Below are 15076 nucleotides of genomic sequence, written 5' to 3'. Positions count from 1 at the left end.
GGGCAGAAGGAATCTGTTCTCAAAAGGAATATCAAGACCTCATTTTGCTTGGGGAGGAGAAAACCCCATCAAACCCAAACAAGCTCCTTGTGCCTGGAAATTCAGGGATGGCAGGGAGCAGCTGGTGGAGCCACATCCATATGGAGCAAGAGAGCAGCAGGAGGGTGACCCAGCACGGCAGGACTCAGCAGGAAAACTGAGTGTGGCCCAGGGAGAGCCACCCTTGCTCCACAAATGTGGTAGAACTCGAGTATTTCCACTTTGGGATTGTTTTGTTGAATGCTACAAACTCTGCTGCAAAGAAAAATAGAAAAGGGGCAATGAGGGGGGAAAACAATAATCACTGGTAATGGAATTAAATCAGAACACAGAGCTTGGACAAGTCAGGGAAGCAGCTTTGTCATGGATTGGGGGTTTGGACAGAGCCAAGGGGGTTTGGGATCATGGAGGACAAGGGGGACCAGATGCAACAGATGTCACAGAAGCTCATAGGACACCCCCAGACAAAGTCTGTCCCCTCAGTGTGTGTCCCTCCTCATTCCTTCAAAGAGGCAAAAAATCCCAAACCTCCAGCAACTTCCAGCTTTTTTGTTCCCTCCAGTCAGGAGGAGGAAGCTGTGAAGCCCAGCTTAGCTGCGGCACATCCCAAATTCCAACGCACACAAAACTGTCCTCCTGTTGGTTTATACAAAGAAAACAACCATAAAATAATAAAATTAAAAAGCCACAAAACTTCCTTTTGAGCAAGTAACAGCACCTGCCACTTCACAGCTACAGGCACGATGCAAATTTAGCTTATTTCAAAGGCCTCATCCCTGTGCCCATGGCCCTGGAGAGGCCAGGAGCTTGGGACAAAGCACGGGAAAGGTTTCCATCAGGAATTCTGCACCGTGAAGACAGACCACAACAAAGAAGGGAACAACACTTTGTTCTTCAAAAGGACACCATGGACAGCACATCTCTCTGAGCAAATGGAAACTAGACCTGGAGAACGTTATCAGCACGCACACAAAAGCTCCTGCTTTCCTTTGGGGCAAGGAAAAATCAAATAAATAAAAATGTTGCTGCAAAGTTCCCCTTTCCAGCTGACTTGCCCCCATCCTTGCTCTGGGAACAACTGGCACCCTTCCTCCCAGCTCCCCAAACTGAGCCCGAGATGGAAGACATTCAAGAGAGTCTGAACCAAAACATTTCACCAAGAAGAGGAAAACAGCCCCATTTCCCTCCAAAGTCTGCCCAAGGCTTGTTCCCCCAGCTCCAATCCTGCACAAACCCCAACCTGCCACACCAGCAACGGGTCTGTCCCCAGCTTCTGCCAGGGGCTGCTGCTGCACTTGGCATTGGAGAGGGCTGGAAAAGCAACAAGTGCCTCAGTGTTGATGAAGGAATCCTGGAGGCAGCTCCAAACCCTGCTGGAGCATCAGCAGGGATGAGGCCAAGGATGGCTGCAGGAGAGGAGCTTCAGCCCAGCTCAAATTCAAGTTCTCCCCAAACTGCTCCCAGTTTTCTCCCTCCCTCCCTTCCCTTTCCACCCCTGCTTGGAGCAGCCCCTTGGTTTGGTGACACGGTGACATTTCTGCAGATACTCGGCATCAGTGACATGGTGACATTCCTGCAGATACTTGGCCTCAGTGACATTCCTGCAGATACTAGGCCTTGGTGACATGGTGACATTCCTACAGCCCCTTGGCTCAGTGACATGGTGACATTCTTGCAGATACTCAGCCTCGGTGACATTCCTGCAGCCCCTGGGCTCGGTGACACGGTGACATTCCCGCAGCTACTCGGCGTCAGTGACGTTGAGCATGGCACCGCGGCAGCCACCGTGCCCCGGGGTGGCCCTGCCCTTGAGGGGCTCGGCACAGCGCTCTGGCCCCTCGGTGGCCCCGCTGCTCCCGCCGGGATGCTGCGGCACGCCCTGGGCGATGCCCACGGGTTTGCCCTTGGCGCGGTGCTCCGGGGAGCAGGAGAAACCAAAGCTCGAGGGCAGCTCCGCCTCTCCCAGGGGTAACAAGCGGGACAGCTTGGGGACATCCCCGTGGTACCGGTAGGAGCCAGCCGCCTCCCGGGCCCGCCTGGCCTCGGGCTGCAGGGGGAGGTTGCAGGGCCGCAGCGGGTGCCTGCTCAGCTCTGGCTCTTGGGGCCGCCTCTCCGGAGTCTCCCCGGTGCCACCCCGGGAGAGAGGAAGGAAAGGGGACCCAGTGTCCGGTGGCTCTGATGGCTCCCAGACGCTCTCCATGGCTCCGGCTGGAGCAAAGCCCCAGAGCTCCATCCCGCCGGGAGCCGTGTCGGTGCCATGCTGGAGGTGCCGCAGGCCCGGCCAGCTCAAGTCGCCCTTGGGAGCCACCAGCTCTCCCTCCTCCTTGCTCCGGCTCCTCCTGGCTCCGCCGGAGTCCTTCCTGCCAGCCTCACGCCTGGCCCAGAGCCGGCAGGGCTGGGGGGCACTGCGCGCTCCCTGCGGCTCAGCCAGCTCGAACTCCAGGCTCTCCGTGTCCAGCGAGCGACTCCTCCGGTCCACGGAGAGCGGTGCTGGCATGGAGGGGCTCAGCCCGTGCAGGCGCAGGTGGCGGGGCAGGCTGGCCACCCCCCAGTTGCAGCTCTGGAAGGAGCCCAGGGAGAACCCCGGGGACATTCTCTCGTCACATTCAGCCAACGACTCTTTCTGTCCGTAGCCATCGTCAAAGGCCTCGGCGATGTCCTCGCCTGCGGTCAGCTCTGGGTGCTGCTCGCACTCCCCTTCCCCATCCTGCTCCACGTCCACCACATCGAAGGTGACCATGGTGGGGAGCGCGGGGAGGTTCTGGGTGAAGGACGAGCTGGAGGCTGAGCTCCCCAGGCTCTCCGAGAGGCTGGAGAAGAGAGTCCCACTGCTGGCAAACTCCACCAGCGCCTGCGAGAAGTTCACGGCGTGCTCAGGCTCACTGCCCACCTGGGGCTCGCCAGGGCCGGGCTCTGCTCCGCCGCTGCGCTCCGGCTCTGGGAGCCTGTAGCCAGGGAACAGCCCTGCCTTGGCTGGGGCCACACCGCCGTGGATGGAGTCCCCAAACATCCCACAATCCAGGTCCGCATCAAACCCCGGGTTGCTCTTTGTGAGCTGAATAAGGCAACTTCCTGGGGCTTTTTGGCTGTTGTAACAGTTTTCCGGACACAGAGTCCCCGGAAAATCTCTCCACTCTGGATTTTCAGCCCTAGCCACAGAAACCCCACCATTGACAGCCCGGGTCGGGGTGTGTGAGGCCACCTGCTCACTCCCAAGGCCACTTTGACTCTTGCCAATGGAGTTGGCTGCTCTCGTTTTACATTCAATACACTGCTTTTCCCGGGGACACTTCTCCTTGCTGGAGACATCCAAGCATTTCAGGACCGGCTCCCTCTGCAGCTCCCAGTACAGCAGCTCTTTCTGAATGGCCACAAGCCCCTCTTCTTCAGTTTCCATCAGCCCTCTTTTCTGATCCATCATCTGCTGGATCAGGCTCTTCTCCGCAGGGAGGCAGAAGTCCATGAAGTAGCTGAAGATGCCCTGCCGTGGGATTTTGCCCTCGAACAGGGATTCCTCTCCATGAGAGGGGCTCATCAGGGCGTCAAACTCGTAAAGTGCATCTCCACTGTAGCTGTCCCGGGGCAGTCGGTCCTTCTTGAGCTCCTCTCCAGCCTCATCCTCCGGCCCTGGCGTGGTGGAGTCGTAATACCCCTCATCACTGTTCGGGGCAGACTCCTGCTGGTCACTCTGCGGTGTCAGGAGATCCACGCCATCCATGGCATCCCCCATATAGGGGTGGGCGTCGGCCTCGTGCGAGGCGTGTGTCTCCAGGCTGCTGCTCGACACCTGGGCCCCATAGCTCCTGTCCCCTGGCACGCCGCTGTCCCACATCTGGTGCAGGTACTCCTCAGTCTCCTCAGGGATGGCCATCTCCTCGCCACCGCCCTGGTAGGTGACAAGGCAGGAGCTGCGTTTGGCTGCGTCCCGGCTGCGCTCCACCGAGATGCTGCTCTCAACAATGTCGGGCTCAGCGATGTCGTCCCCGCACCCCGTCAAGGAGTCGAAGCTCTTCAGGGAGGTGACATCCCCCAGGATGAGGCTCAGCAGGTCCCCAGAGTGCAGGCAGGGAGGCTCATTGTCCATGAAGTCAGGGTGGAAGGCCAGCAGCAGACTGTCCTGGTCAAACTCGGTGCAGGCAGCAGTCTCAGCCTCTGATTTTGTATCTGGAATGTCCCCATTGCCTGGCACTGCCATCGTGTCACCCTCACAGCTGCCTCCATCGGCCACAGGGCAGGTGGGCTCGGTGGTCTCTGCACAGCTGGGGTCACTCCCTGAGCCCCCTAGGCAGGCCATGGCCTCAGGGACTGGCCCTGCTCCCCCGCCCTCTGCGGCCTCTCGGCTCTCCACTCCCACTCCAGGAGCATTCCCGGCCTCCTCCACATCCCCATTCCACTCGGGGAGCTCAGCCTTCTCACTCTCAGCAGCCTTGCTCTTCCGATGGCGCCGGATGCTGTTAAAGAACCCTTTCAGCCCTTTTTTGGGTCTGGGGAAGGAGGATTTCTCCCCGTTGAGCTTTTTGTCACAGCCCTCGATACTCCCGGGGGGAGAGCTGTCCTGCTGGCCCAAATCCCCCCTGGTGCCGGTGTCCACGGGCAGCTGAGCGCTGCGGGAGCTAGGCAGGGGGCCGGAGTGCCCATCCCTGCTGCCCTCTGAGGGGCTGTCCGGCTGTGTCCCACTGCCCTTGTCACAGGCAGCACTGCTCAGCCCGTCGTGGGTCTTGCACTTGCTGAGGCCCTTCTTGCCGCGGCCCCCAAAGAAGCTGGGCAGGGTGCAGATGCTCCTCTTGCCCCCAAACAACTTGAAGGCCGTTTTCCTCAGCTTACCGGGGGGCGGCTGCTGCGGCTCGGCCGCCACCACGGAGCCGTTGGCGCTGTCGGGAGGGGCGTCCCCGCCCTCCTCCCGCCGCTGGTCCCCTCCGTCCCGCTCCTCTGGGCTGCCCGTTTCCATGGCAGCGGGGCGGGCCTGGATCTAGCTGGAAGCGGCGGCTTTGGGAGCGAAGCGTTCGGGGCGCTGGGATGGACACATCACAGCCGACCTGAGGCACAGGGAGAGGGAGAGGTGAGGACAGGGCAGCAAAACGGACAGAGCTGGAGGCACAGGAGGCACCGGGCTCCATCGCCTGGTGCGGGAGCCTCCAAGCTCCCGCCATTCCCAAAATCTAGGTACTAAAATGTCGCTTAAATTTACCAGTTTGCTAGAGCAGGAAAAGCACACATCTCCACCAGAGCAGAATCCCTGGTGACAGGCACATCCGACCCCTACACCTCCTTACTCCAAGCCCTTCAGCTTCCCAGATTTTTTGTCTCCATGTTGCTCAGGTTTGGCTACCTTTAATTGAGGGCTAGCACCTCCCAAACCCCCTCCCAGCTCTCCCAGCCCTCGTGCATCCTGAGAGCATCCTGAGGGAGGCCAAACCAGGACACAGCCCTCACTACGCACGTGTCCAGGGAAAAACCACTTTGGTTACTGTCCTGGCTTTTTTAATAGAAGATTTCAGTTGTTTTTAAAATAATCTGTCCAGCGAGGGAGAATCGCATTAAAAACACCCACTGTGAACCCCCTGATCAGATTATCCCGGAAGCAGAGAGGTAGGTTTGAAATTTGACCCTGGATTGCTGTCAGGAGCAGGAGAAACAAAAGAGTTATAACCATGTTTCTTTTGCAGAGGTGAGGGTGGAGAAATTAACTGCAATAAAATCCTAATGGGCTCCCGAGCTCTGATGCCCCAGGCTGAGCTCTGACCAACAGGAGGCCAGGAAAGCTTCCCGAGGTGTTCAGCCAGGGATCCCAAATTAAATATACATCCAAGTGATGCTCTCTGCTCCTGCAACCCCACAGCAAACCCGCAATTCCAGGTTTATTTTTATTCCTCAGGTCTGAGTTGCTTTGCCTCTATATTGATCTGGCATCGCTGCCCACGGCACGGCTGGAACTAGATGGGCTTCAAGGTCCCTCCCAACCCAACCCATTCCATGATTCTGGAATTCTGGGATTGCTGATAACTCCTCACGTTCACCTGTCCCACTGGAGCCGGCAGATGGGCGTAGCCGGCTGGCACAGCCACCTCCCCACCGGCAAACTGGGCTTTTCCAGCTCTGCCAGACCCTGCCACGAGTCCCAGGAGCTTGCAAAGCCTCTAGAGAGACCTGGATAGAGGGGCCTGGAAGAAAGCCACACAGCTGGACCTGTGCTGGGAAACCGGGGGGTGAAATGACCCCAAAACTGCACCTGGACAGAGGCTGCTGCGAAACAGCCAGGGAAGGGCATGAAACAGAGCCAGGATTTCAAAAATTCCTTTTGGGAATCATTTCTCTCCAGCTCCACGTCAGCACCAGCACTGCTGCGGAGGGGAGGTTGGAGAAGAATAAAACATGAAATAAATAAAAAGGAAATAAAGAGAAATAAAGGGCACCGAGGGCAAAGAGCCACGAGCAATAAAACACGAAAAATAAGGTTTAAAAGCAACAAAAAGCAGCACGGTTACAATGAAATGCAGCGTTTCACCCGCAGGGGGGACCCTGAGGGACCCCCGGCCCGCCCAGCCCCGCACGGGGACGCTCCCCCAGCCCGGCCCTCCCAGCTCCCCCCCCGCACTGCCAAACTTTCGGGAGGATCCAGGAAAACGCGAGGGGCGGGGGAGGGGGGGTCGGGCCCGGCCGCGGGGAAGCGGCGCGGCGGGCGCGGGGATGGCGGGTGAGGGAGCGGCGGCGCAGGGCCCGGCGCGGCGCGGCGCGGCGCGCAGCACTTACCGGCGGCACGGCGGCACCCGGCCCCGGCACAGCCCTCAGGCCGCCAGGGGCGCGGGGCCGCGGGTCCGCCCGGCGCGGGCGGCAGGGGCGGTGCCGCGTGACGGCAGGGGCGGGGCCTCCTGACGGGGGGCGGAGGGGGCGGGGCCTGCGGGCCGGGCCGTGACGGCAGGGGCGGGGCAGTGTGGGCGGGGCGCGGTGATTGGCGGGGCGCGGTGATTGACGGGGCGCGGTGATTGACGGGGCGCTGCCCGCACGGGCGGTGGAGGGGCGTGGTCCCTGCGGGGGGCGTGGCCTCTGCATTACCCCGCCGTGAAGGGGCGTGGTCTCCCCGTGTCCTCCCATGGCGGAGGGGGCGTGGCCACGGCGACGAAAGGGGCGGGGCTTCCCGGTGGTCGGGGTGGAGTGGGCGTGGCCTCGTGGGTGTGTCCCTGTTGGGGCGTGGTCTGGGTTGGGGGCGTGGCCTCGGGCGGTGGCGGGGTGGCCGCGGGACACGCGGGGTCACGGACACGGGTGGGTGCCGTGACACTGCCGGGGCAGGGTGTGACACCGTGTGCCCGGGTGTGCTGGCGGGGCAGGCGGTGACATGGCCGCCCCCGCTGTTTGCCGTGGGAGCGAGCGCGTGGACAGCTCCCCGCGTGTGCTGTGTCACCCACGGCCGTGCCACCCGCGCCACACCGCCCGGCTCACTGCCACCTCCCCGCTGCGCACCTGGTCACACCCACAGTCCCGCACCCTCCTGAGCAGCCCGGCAGGGAAGAGCACTCCCCATTTTGGGGACCCCCTAATCCCGAAAGCTGCCCGGCTCCCCACGGGAGGGTGACAGCAAGGATGCCACGAGTGGGAATCCCCACCGGAGCATGGCAATGTCCCTGCAGGGCAGCTTCTCCCCATGTCCCGATGGTGGCTGGGTGGGAAGTGGCACGAGCGTCATCGTTCCCCATGGAGCAATTCCCAACACCTTGTCCAGCCTGGTTCCAAGCCCTAATGCTCCCCTCGGGAGAAGCCCCGCAGCCTAATTAATAGATGCTGATTAATAGATCCCACAACCCCTGACACAAGCCCATAAATCCTGCAGGAATGCGCCTGTGTTTGGCCAGGAGGGATCCTTGGAGCTGCTGGCAAGGAGCTCTGACCCCTTTGGGATGCTGGCAGGGCAGGATGGGATAGACCATGGGACACATTCTGCTGCATCCCAAAAATGGTCCAGAGCAGCACCAGTGGGTGGGCGCTGAGCTGCTGAGGAGCAGCAGGATTTACCCATCAGCTCCTGCCTGGGGGAAGGGCCAGCAAGGCACCTCCAGCCCCCACTGGTGAGGGTGATCTCAGTGTCCAGGGCAGGAGAGATGGAGGTACCCAAAGGTGATGCTGGGATGCCCAAATCCAGCCTGAAATTTCCCACCACAGTGATTCCCTGTGTCCCTTCCCAGCGATGCTGGCAGGGCGGTCAGGCTCTTCCAAACAGGGATATTTCACCAGACAGGGCACAGCAGTGTAATACCAATAACAGCAACACTTTTAATGAAAACCCCACCCCTGCCCAATCCCAAGAGACCCTCAGCCACAACATGAAGCACTTCTGGGATGAGAAGATGTTTGGGGTCAGAGCTGGGGCAGGAGATTGTTGGGACTCTGGATACATCTGCCAGCCCCTGCCTGTGCTGCCAGCAGGAGCGCTGGGCTCTGCCCACAGGGGGTGAGCACACAGGGCTGGACCTGCCCCAGTCCTGCCCCTTCCGAGTGGAGGAGGCAATTGGGAACTTCCCTGGGAATCATGAGGGACCTTAAAGCCCAGCCAGTTCATGGACAGCGACACCTTCCACCATCCCAGGGTGATCCAAGTCCTGTCCAGCCGGGCCTTGGACACTGCCAGGGATCCACAGCTTCTCTGGGCACCCTGTGCCAGGGCCTGCCCACCCTGGGAAAGGGGATTCAGGGGCATCAGAAGGCACATTGTGGGGAAACCTGCAGATATAGAGCCTGGTTGTGTCCCCTGGGAAGGGCTGAGGGAAAAGCTACTCTCCCTCTGCCCTCCACACCCTTTCCCAGCACCTCCTCCATCCAACATCGACTAGAAGTGTAAAATCCCTCAGTAGTGATGGTCAGAGGCAAACCCAGGGGAATCACATCCTGCTCTGTCCTCGCTTTGCTGCACACCAGGAGCTGAGGTGTCCTGTTCTCTCTCCCCCTTCCCTTCCCAACTTTCCACACAGGCACTGCTTTCTGGACACACCTCGTCAGCAAAAATGAACTTGTGGCCACAAATTCCCAGAGTTTCAGGTTTCAGGGATTCACTCCCACGTCTCGGAGCAGGTTTTAACTGGGGTGCTCAGGTGGGTGTCCCTGGCAGCAGGCTGGGAATCATGGCTGGTGCTGCAGGTACTTGGCCAGCACTGTGGGGATCTCCAGCTCTCTGAGGGCGGCCAGGCGGCCAGGCTGCTTCAGGAGACGCCTCATGGCCAGCCGGGACTGGGACAGCAGGGACTTGGGCTGAGCTGTGGAAGCAAAATCACATGGTCACCTTCAAGACAAGCCTGCTCCCCTCCAACCTGGCATTAGCCAAAATAAAGGGACATGGATAGACCAAAAACGGACAGGGTTGGGCTAAATGATCTCTAAGGTCCCTTCCAACCCAACCCATTCCATGATCCTATGAAAAATAAGGGCTGGGGCTGCAGACTCAGGCACAGGCTCTCATGGGAGCTGGGCATGGAGAAGAAATCTTCCATCCTCACATGGAAATAAGGGCAGGATTTTAGACTTGGGCAGTACAGGAGAGCCCAAGCTGAGCAGCAGGAAGGAGAGGAAAGGGTGAAAAGCACAACCCAACAACTGAGTGGGAAAAGCAGGCTGTGGGAATCATGGAATCACAGAATGGTTTGGGTTGGAAGGGACCTTAAAGCTCATCCAGTTCCATGGGCAGGGACTGGTGCAATCCCAGGTAGCTCCAAGCCTTGGACACTGCCAGGGATCCAGGGGCAGCCATAGAGCCATGGAGTCGAGTGATGCTGCATGGGGAACTGGGCAGAAGGAAACCTGGGCAAGCAGAGGGAAGGGGAAGCAGAGGAAAGGGGAATCAGAGGGAAGGGGAAGCAGAGCAAACCGTGCCCATGCCATCCCCGGGGCCACACAGCCCAGTCACCTCTGGCCTGCAGCAGCAGCTCCATGCCCTCGCTGCGCGGCGCCGCCCCGTCGGCGGGGATGGCGGGCAGGTACACGTTGGCTCCGAAGTCGATGAGCAGCCGGATGAAGTCGCTGGGACAGCCGTGCCGCAGGCAGGTCTCCAGCAGGGTCTTGGGCTCTCGGATGTGGGCGAGGAGCGCCGGCTCGCAGTTGTAGTCGGGGTCGGCGCCGTGCAGCAGCAGCAGGCGGAAGCACTCCAGGTGCCCGTAGGCTGCCGCCAGGTACAGCGGCCCCGAGCACGCCACCGCGTTGGCAGCCCACTCGGGCAGCCGGGCCTGCACGTTGGCCTCGGCGCCGTGCTCCAGCAGCACCCGCACCATGTCGGCGCGGCCGTCGCGGGCCGCCAGCAGCAGCGGCGAGCAGTTGTTGTAGGCGCTGCCCAGCGGGCTGGCCCCGGCCTCCAGCAGCAGCCGCGCGCACTCGCGGTGCCCGTTGCTGACCGCCACGAAGAGCGGCGTCTGAGCCTTCACGTCCAGGCTGTCCACCTCGGCGCCGTGCGCCAGCAGCACCCGCAGGCTCTTCACGCAGCCCCGGGTGGCCGCCAGGCGCAGAGGGGTGCTGGGGACGCCCCAGCCGCTCCTGCGGTTGATGAGCCTCTTGTACCTGTCCTGCGACAGCAGCCGCGCCAGCGCTTCGGCATCGTCCTCGCACACCGCCCGGCTCAGCTCCTCGCTCTCCCCGCTGTCCTCCTCGTCATCCCTGGGCTGCAGCAGGGAGAACATTTTGTTGATGTCCATGAGGCTCATTTTCTCGGCTCTGTGCTCCGTGTGCCTCTTTCATCGTAGAGGATGAGGATAAGGATCTGCAGGACAACAGAACCGGAGCCACCCCCGGGTTAGAACCAGCCCTTGGCACCAGCAGCTGCATTTTAGCAGGAGTTTATACACAGCTTAAGGAAGATTCCCCAAAAAACGGACAGAGAACCTTGGATGAGGATGCTGCTGATGTTCTCATGGCCCTGATACCATGGTGGGGGAATCCACATGGCTGAAGGGCTGAGGGAACAATGAGGTCAGTGCTGGAGCAGGTATGCAGGTCATGATCCCCTAAAATCATGGTTTGGGTTGGAAGGGACTTGGAGCTCATCTCATCCCACCCCTGCCATGGGCAGGGACATCTTCCACCATCCCAGGCTGCTCCAAGCCCTGTCCAGCCTGGCCTTGGACACTTCCAGGGATCCAGGGGCAGCCACAGCTTCTCTGGGCACCCTGTGCCAGGGCCTGCCCACCCTCACAGGGAACAATTCCTTCCCAATATCCCATCCATCCCTGCCCTCTGGCAGTGGGAAGCCATTCCCTGTGTCCTGTTCCTCCATCCCTTGTCCCCAGTCCCTCTCCAGCTCTCCTGGAGCCCCTCTAGGCCCTGGCAGGAGCTCTGAGCTCTCCCTGGATCCTTCTCCTCTCCAGGTGAACATTCCCAGCTCTCCCAGCCTGGCTCCAGAGCAGAGAAGCTCCAGCCCTTGGAGCATCTCCATGGCCTCCTCTGGACTCTCTCCAGCAGCTCCACATCCACGTGTATTTTAATCAAGATAATTGAAACAACTCTGCTTTGTACAGGCTGAGGCTCCTGCAGGGAGCTTCACCAGCACCTGCACTTCCCAGTGTCTGGGGAAATTGCATGAGTTCACTTTAGAAGGTGGCAGTGGTGAGAGGCTTTTACTCCCTGCCATTTTTTATAGGGATTGGGTTTCAAAAGAGGGGATGAAGGGAATGTGGTCACTTTGATTAGGGATCAAACACCTTTCAACATTTCCCCTCCCAAAATGATGCCAACGTTATAATTCCACAACTTTCCTCTCTCCTGCCTGCTTGAGCCCGACGGTCACAGCTGCACGAAGGGTCTGAGATGTTTCCAGTGAGGGATTTGGGGGGAGGCAAGGTGGGAATGCTGAGCTGATCCCACCGAGTGGGACTGAACCCTGCTGGCTTTGGACACAGGATGTGGCCTCAGGGAGCGAGGGACAGCGGGGACAGGAATGGGATGTCCCGGGGGACAGGAATGGGATGTCCCGGGCGGCACCTGAGCAGCTGGAAAGGCTCGGGATGGGCAGAGGAATTTCTCGGCAGCCCTGCGGCATGTCGGCTTTCCTCGGGAGAGGCAGAGCTGGGACTGACCTGCGCTGGGAGGAGCCAAGGAGCTGCACGGAGCAATTAATTAGCAAAGGAGCTGTACCAAAGTTAATTAGCCGAGGAGCTGCACGGAGCAATTGGCCTCGTTGTGCACCTCGGTAGCAGGGCAGGCACGGGGGAGCTGAGCTGTCTCACATCAGCCACGGTGACACAGCCACCAGCTCAGGGGGACCCCAGCAAGGCCACCAGCACAGCTGGGGGAACTGGGACCAGCCTGATGGCAGCAAGAGCTCTGCTGGACTGCCACCCATCATCCCAATTTATAGACAAATGTGTGAAATCCTAACAGTCCTTCTCTTCATTAGACATGCTGGTAATGAGCTCTGGAGCTCTGGGATCACCCTAACCTCATGGATGATGGGGTGGGGGGTTATTGCAGATTTGAGTCCAAAAGAGTTCTATTACCAGTTAAATTCCCAAGCGGAATGGTGTGGAAAAGTAAAAGAGCAGCTGTAACATTTCCTGAACACACAAATGGCATCTGCAAAGGGAGGTTCCTTGCACAGCCTGAGCTCTTGTGTGGGGAGCTCAGGGAGGTTTCCTCAACCAGAAGAGCCCAAACCAGAGTTCAGGAATCACAAAATGGTTTGGGTTGGAAGGGACCTTAAAGTTCATCCAGTGCCACCCCTGCCATGGCAGAGACACCTTCTACTGTCCCAGGGTGCTCCAAGCCCTGTCCAACCTGGCCTTGGACACTTGCAGGGATCCAGGGGCAGCCACAGCTTCTCTGGGCACCCTGTGCCAGGGCCTGCCCACCCTCACTGTGGTTGTCACCTCCTGGGCTGACAGAAGCTCTTCAGGCACCTGCAGACCCCAAAGGAGGCTGTGACAGGGAACACCAAGCACACATTTGTACCCCTGGCTCCCAGTCCCATCCCCAGTGCTGCTGCCTTACCTGGGCATGGAGGATGCTCAGAGCAGCTGAGGCCAGGGGAGTCCCATGGTGAGTCCTGCTGTGGTTTAACCCAAAAATGAGGAGTGGAGGAGAGGATCCTGCAGAGCTGGGATGGACAGGGCTCTGTGGGGCCAGGATCCTGCAGGCTGTGGAGCTCACAGCTGAAATGCCACGGCAGGACCAGCCTGGGGCGCCGGGGCTAATTTTAGCCCCTCTGGGGTTTTATCTTACCACTTCCATTCTTGGAAAGCTCCCCCTGGGTAAATATAGAGAGGGCAGCAGGGTGGGGGGGAGGCTGGGACAGGTGCTGGAGGCTGCTTGACCCCTCTGAGCAGACACAAAGCTTTTTCTGCACTGTTTCCCCACAGAAATTGCAGGCAACAGGGTGGTTGGGGGTCCCTGCCAGGGCAGCACTAGCTTCTACCTCACCTTGGCTGCTGCCAGGCAGTCAAATTCCCTCTTAACTCCTCTCCTGCCCTTCTTCCCCCTTTTCAGAGTGATGCAAATGGCCATTTACAACCTCCACAATCATTTATTAAACACCAGAAGGACAAAAGGTGCTGAAGGTGGTCCAGATTTCCCGACTGAGCTGCTCTCAGCTGCACCTGCCAGGAGGAACCACGGCCAGGGCTTCCCAAAGTTCAGCAGGACAGAGGAAGGCAGGAAACCTCCCGGGGCAAACAAAAGGAGTGGGGAGCAGCCCTGGGGCTCTTATCAAAAGCTGTCAGCTGGGAAGTGCAGTCCTATTTTATCCAGCTCCCTTTAAACCTTCTCCAAAGTCCTCAGCAGTGGAGCAGGAATGGGCTGGCAGTTTGAAGCAGCCTTATCATGGTGTGAGATAATGAGAGAGAACCAAATTATCCAGCAGGAGAATCACTGCCGCAAGGAGGGAAACGTGGGCTGTCCCTGGGTCACTGCTGCTTTGTAGCCCTGCTGGGGAAGGCCTGGGAAGCAGGAAAATGGTCAATATTGATTTGGTTTAGACTTTTGGCTTCCTCAGAGTTTCCCTCTCCAAATTCACTCCAAAAGAGATGATTGCTTGGCAAAGGTCAATTCCCCAAAGGCAGCAGCATGAACGAACGATGCAGTGTTGTGTGGGTAAACCCTGGAGCAGCAGTGGGGAGTGCAGGGGTTAGTTGTGGAGTGTCAGGGAGCTGCAGCCACAGCAGCCAAGCCTGGCTGCAAACCCCTTCCACAAAACACAGAAATCAAAGCAGCCATTAAAAAGACAAAGTGTTATAAAGGGAAAAAAGGGAAAGCAGACAACAGAAGTGTTCGAAAATGTGAAATGTAGGGAACTTGGGAGATGAAAGGAAAACCCTTGAATGGCAAATTAATGATAAACTGCTTATTCTTTTGTTGTTGCTGCTGCTGTTGAGTTGTTAACCAGGAAAGATCTTAGGAACAAGAGCAGCTCTGTGGTGAGGAGCAGATTAAACCCAGCACTAATGAGGCCCAGCCGAGATCCCCCCAGCTGGTTCCCAACAAACACCCTCCTGGAGCTGCAGGAACTGCTCCACACATCCCTCGTGGATGTTTCCAGCAGCAGAGCCACACCAGGAACAGGTGACAGACAAGGCTGACCCATTTGGGATAAGCTTCCCAAAGCTTCAAACTCCAGGGAAGGACAAGGAAAAAGCCTCCACCTTGTGCCTGAGCATGGGGCTGACCTGGCCTCTCCTCCAGCCAAAGCAACTCTTTATCAGCTCTCGGTTAATTGGGGAAGAATTAGAGGGCAGAAGGGTATTTAATGCCAGTCAATGAGGTTTTTTGGGAAGGTAAATCCTGGCCAGAGTTGCTTCCATTAAAGAGATTATAGTTATTAAGGCAGCTGAAGAGAGCTAATGAGCTTGCGGATTTAGGAGTGCTAAGCACTTAAAAGTTTAGAGCTAAACAATCCCAAATAAATGATTTTGCAGGGATTAGGGACTTACTAACAGTGCTCAAGGTCGGGAAGGCTGAGTTGGGGAGTGGGGCTGCTCTGCCTCCTGCCTTCGAGCCAGGAATCACTGGCACAGCACAGCTTTGGCTTCTGCAATTCCCCTCCCTGCCCTCACTTCTGCTCCCGGCATTCCAAAACAGC

The 15076-nt window shown here is 58.8% G+C and overlaps 2 protein-coding genes and 1 long non-coding RNA gene across 5 annotated transcripts; 1 reads left to right on the top strand and 2 right to left on the bottom strand.

Annotated features, from left to right (window-relative positions):
• Positions 1-911: 911 nt before the first annotated feature.
• AMER1 (APC membrane recruitment protein 1) lies at positions 912-6897 on the bottom strand. Its single transcript, XM_085060017.1, has 2 exons — positions 6790-6897; positions 912-5075 (listed from the first exon to the last, which is right to left on the bottom strand). The coding sequence occupies exon 2, from the start codon at positions 4985-4987 to the stop codon at positions 1781-1783; it is 3207 nt and encodes a 1068-aa protein (XP_084916143.1). The 5' UTR covers positions 4988-5075; positions 6790-6897; the 3' UTR covers positions 912-1780.
• On the top strand, positions 4986-6498 carry LOC146437257 (uncharacterized). 3 transcript variants are annotated; one of them, XR_014852159.1, is made up of 4 exons: positions 4986-5098; positions 5231-5358; positions 5528-5628; positions 5915-6498. It is a non-coding gene; the product is annotated as an uncharacterized LOC146437257 (long non-coding RNA). The 3 variants fall into 3 exon arrangements; XR_014852160.1 differs by having other exon boundaries at positions 5706-6498; XR_014852158.1 differs by having other exon boundaries at positions 5528-6498.
• Positions 6898-8281: 1384 nt separating the features above from the next.
• Positions 8282-13186, bottom strand: ASB12 (ankyrin repeat and SOCS box containing 12). The gene is made up of 3 exons (XM_085060016.1): positions 12994-13186; positions 9929-10771; positions 8282-9281 (listed from the first exon to the last, which is right to left on the bottom strand). Exons 2-3 carry the CDS (start codon positions 10713-10715, stop codon positions 9148-9150), a joined length of 921 nt encoding a protein of 306 aa, XP_084916142.1. The 5' UTR covers positions 10716-10771; positions 12994-13186; the 3' UTR covers positions 8282-9147.
• Between the last annotated feature and the right edge of the window lie 1890 nt (positions 13187-15076).

The sequence above is a fragment of the Lichenostomus cassidix genome, chromosome 4A, assembly GCF_008360975.1.
Source record: "Lichenostomus cassidix isolate B80296 chromosome 4A, HeHo_3.0, whole genome shotgun sequence".
Taxonomy (NCBI): domain Eukaryota; kingdom Metazoa; phylum Chordata; class Aves; order Passeriformes; family Meliphagidae; genus Lichenostomus; species Lichenostomus cassidix.
This window is presented reverse-complemented; position numbering and strand designations above follow the sequence as displayed.

Excerpts from the sequence above, each read along its gene's own strand:
- AMER1 (XM_085060017.1), bottom strand. The coding sequence starts at position 4,987 with ATGGAAACGGGCAGCCCAGAGGAGCGGGACGGAGGGGACCAGCGGCGG.
- ASB12 (XM_085060016.1), bottom strand. The coding sequence starts at position 10,715 with ATGAGCCTCATGGACATCAACAAAATGTTCTCCCTGCTGCAGCCCAGG. Across the intron at positions 9,282-9,928 it reads GCTGCTGCTGCAGGCCAGAG|CTCAGCCCAAGTCCCTGCTG; the intron begins GTGACTGGGCTG and ends TTGCTTCCACAG.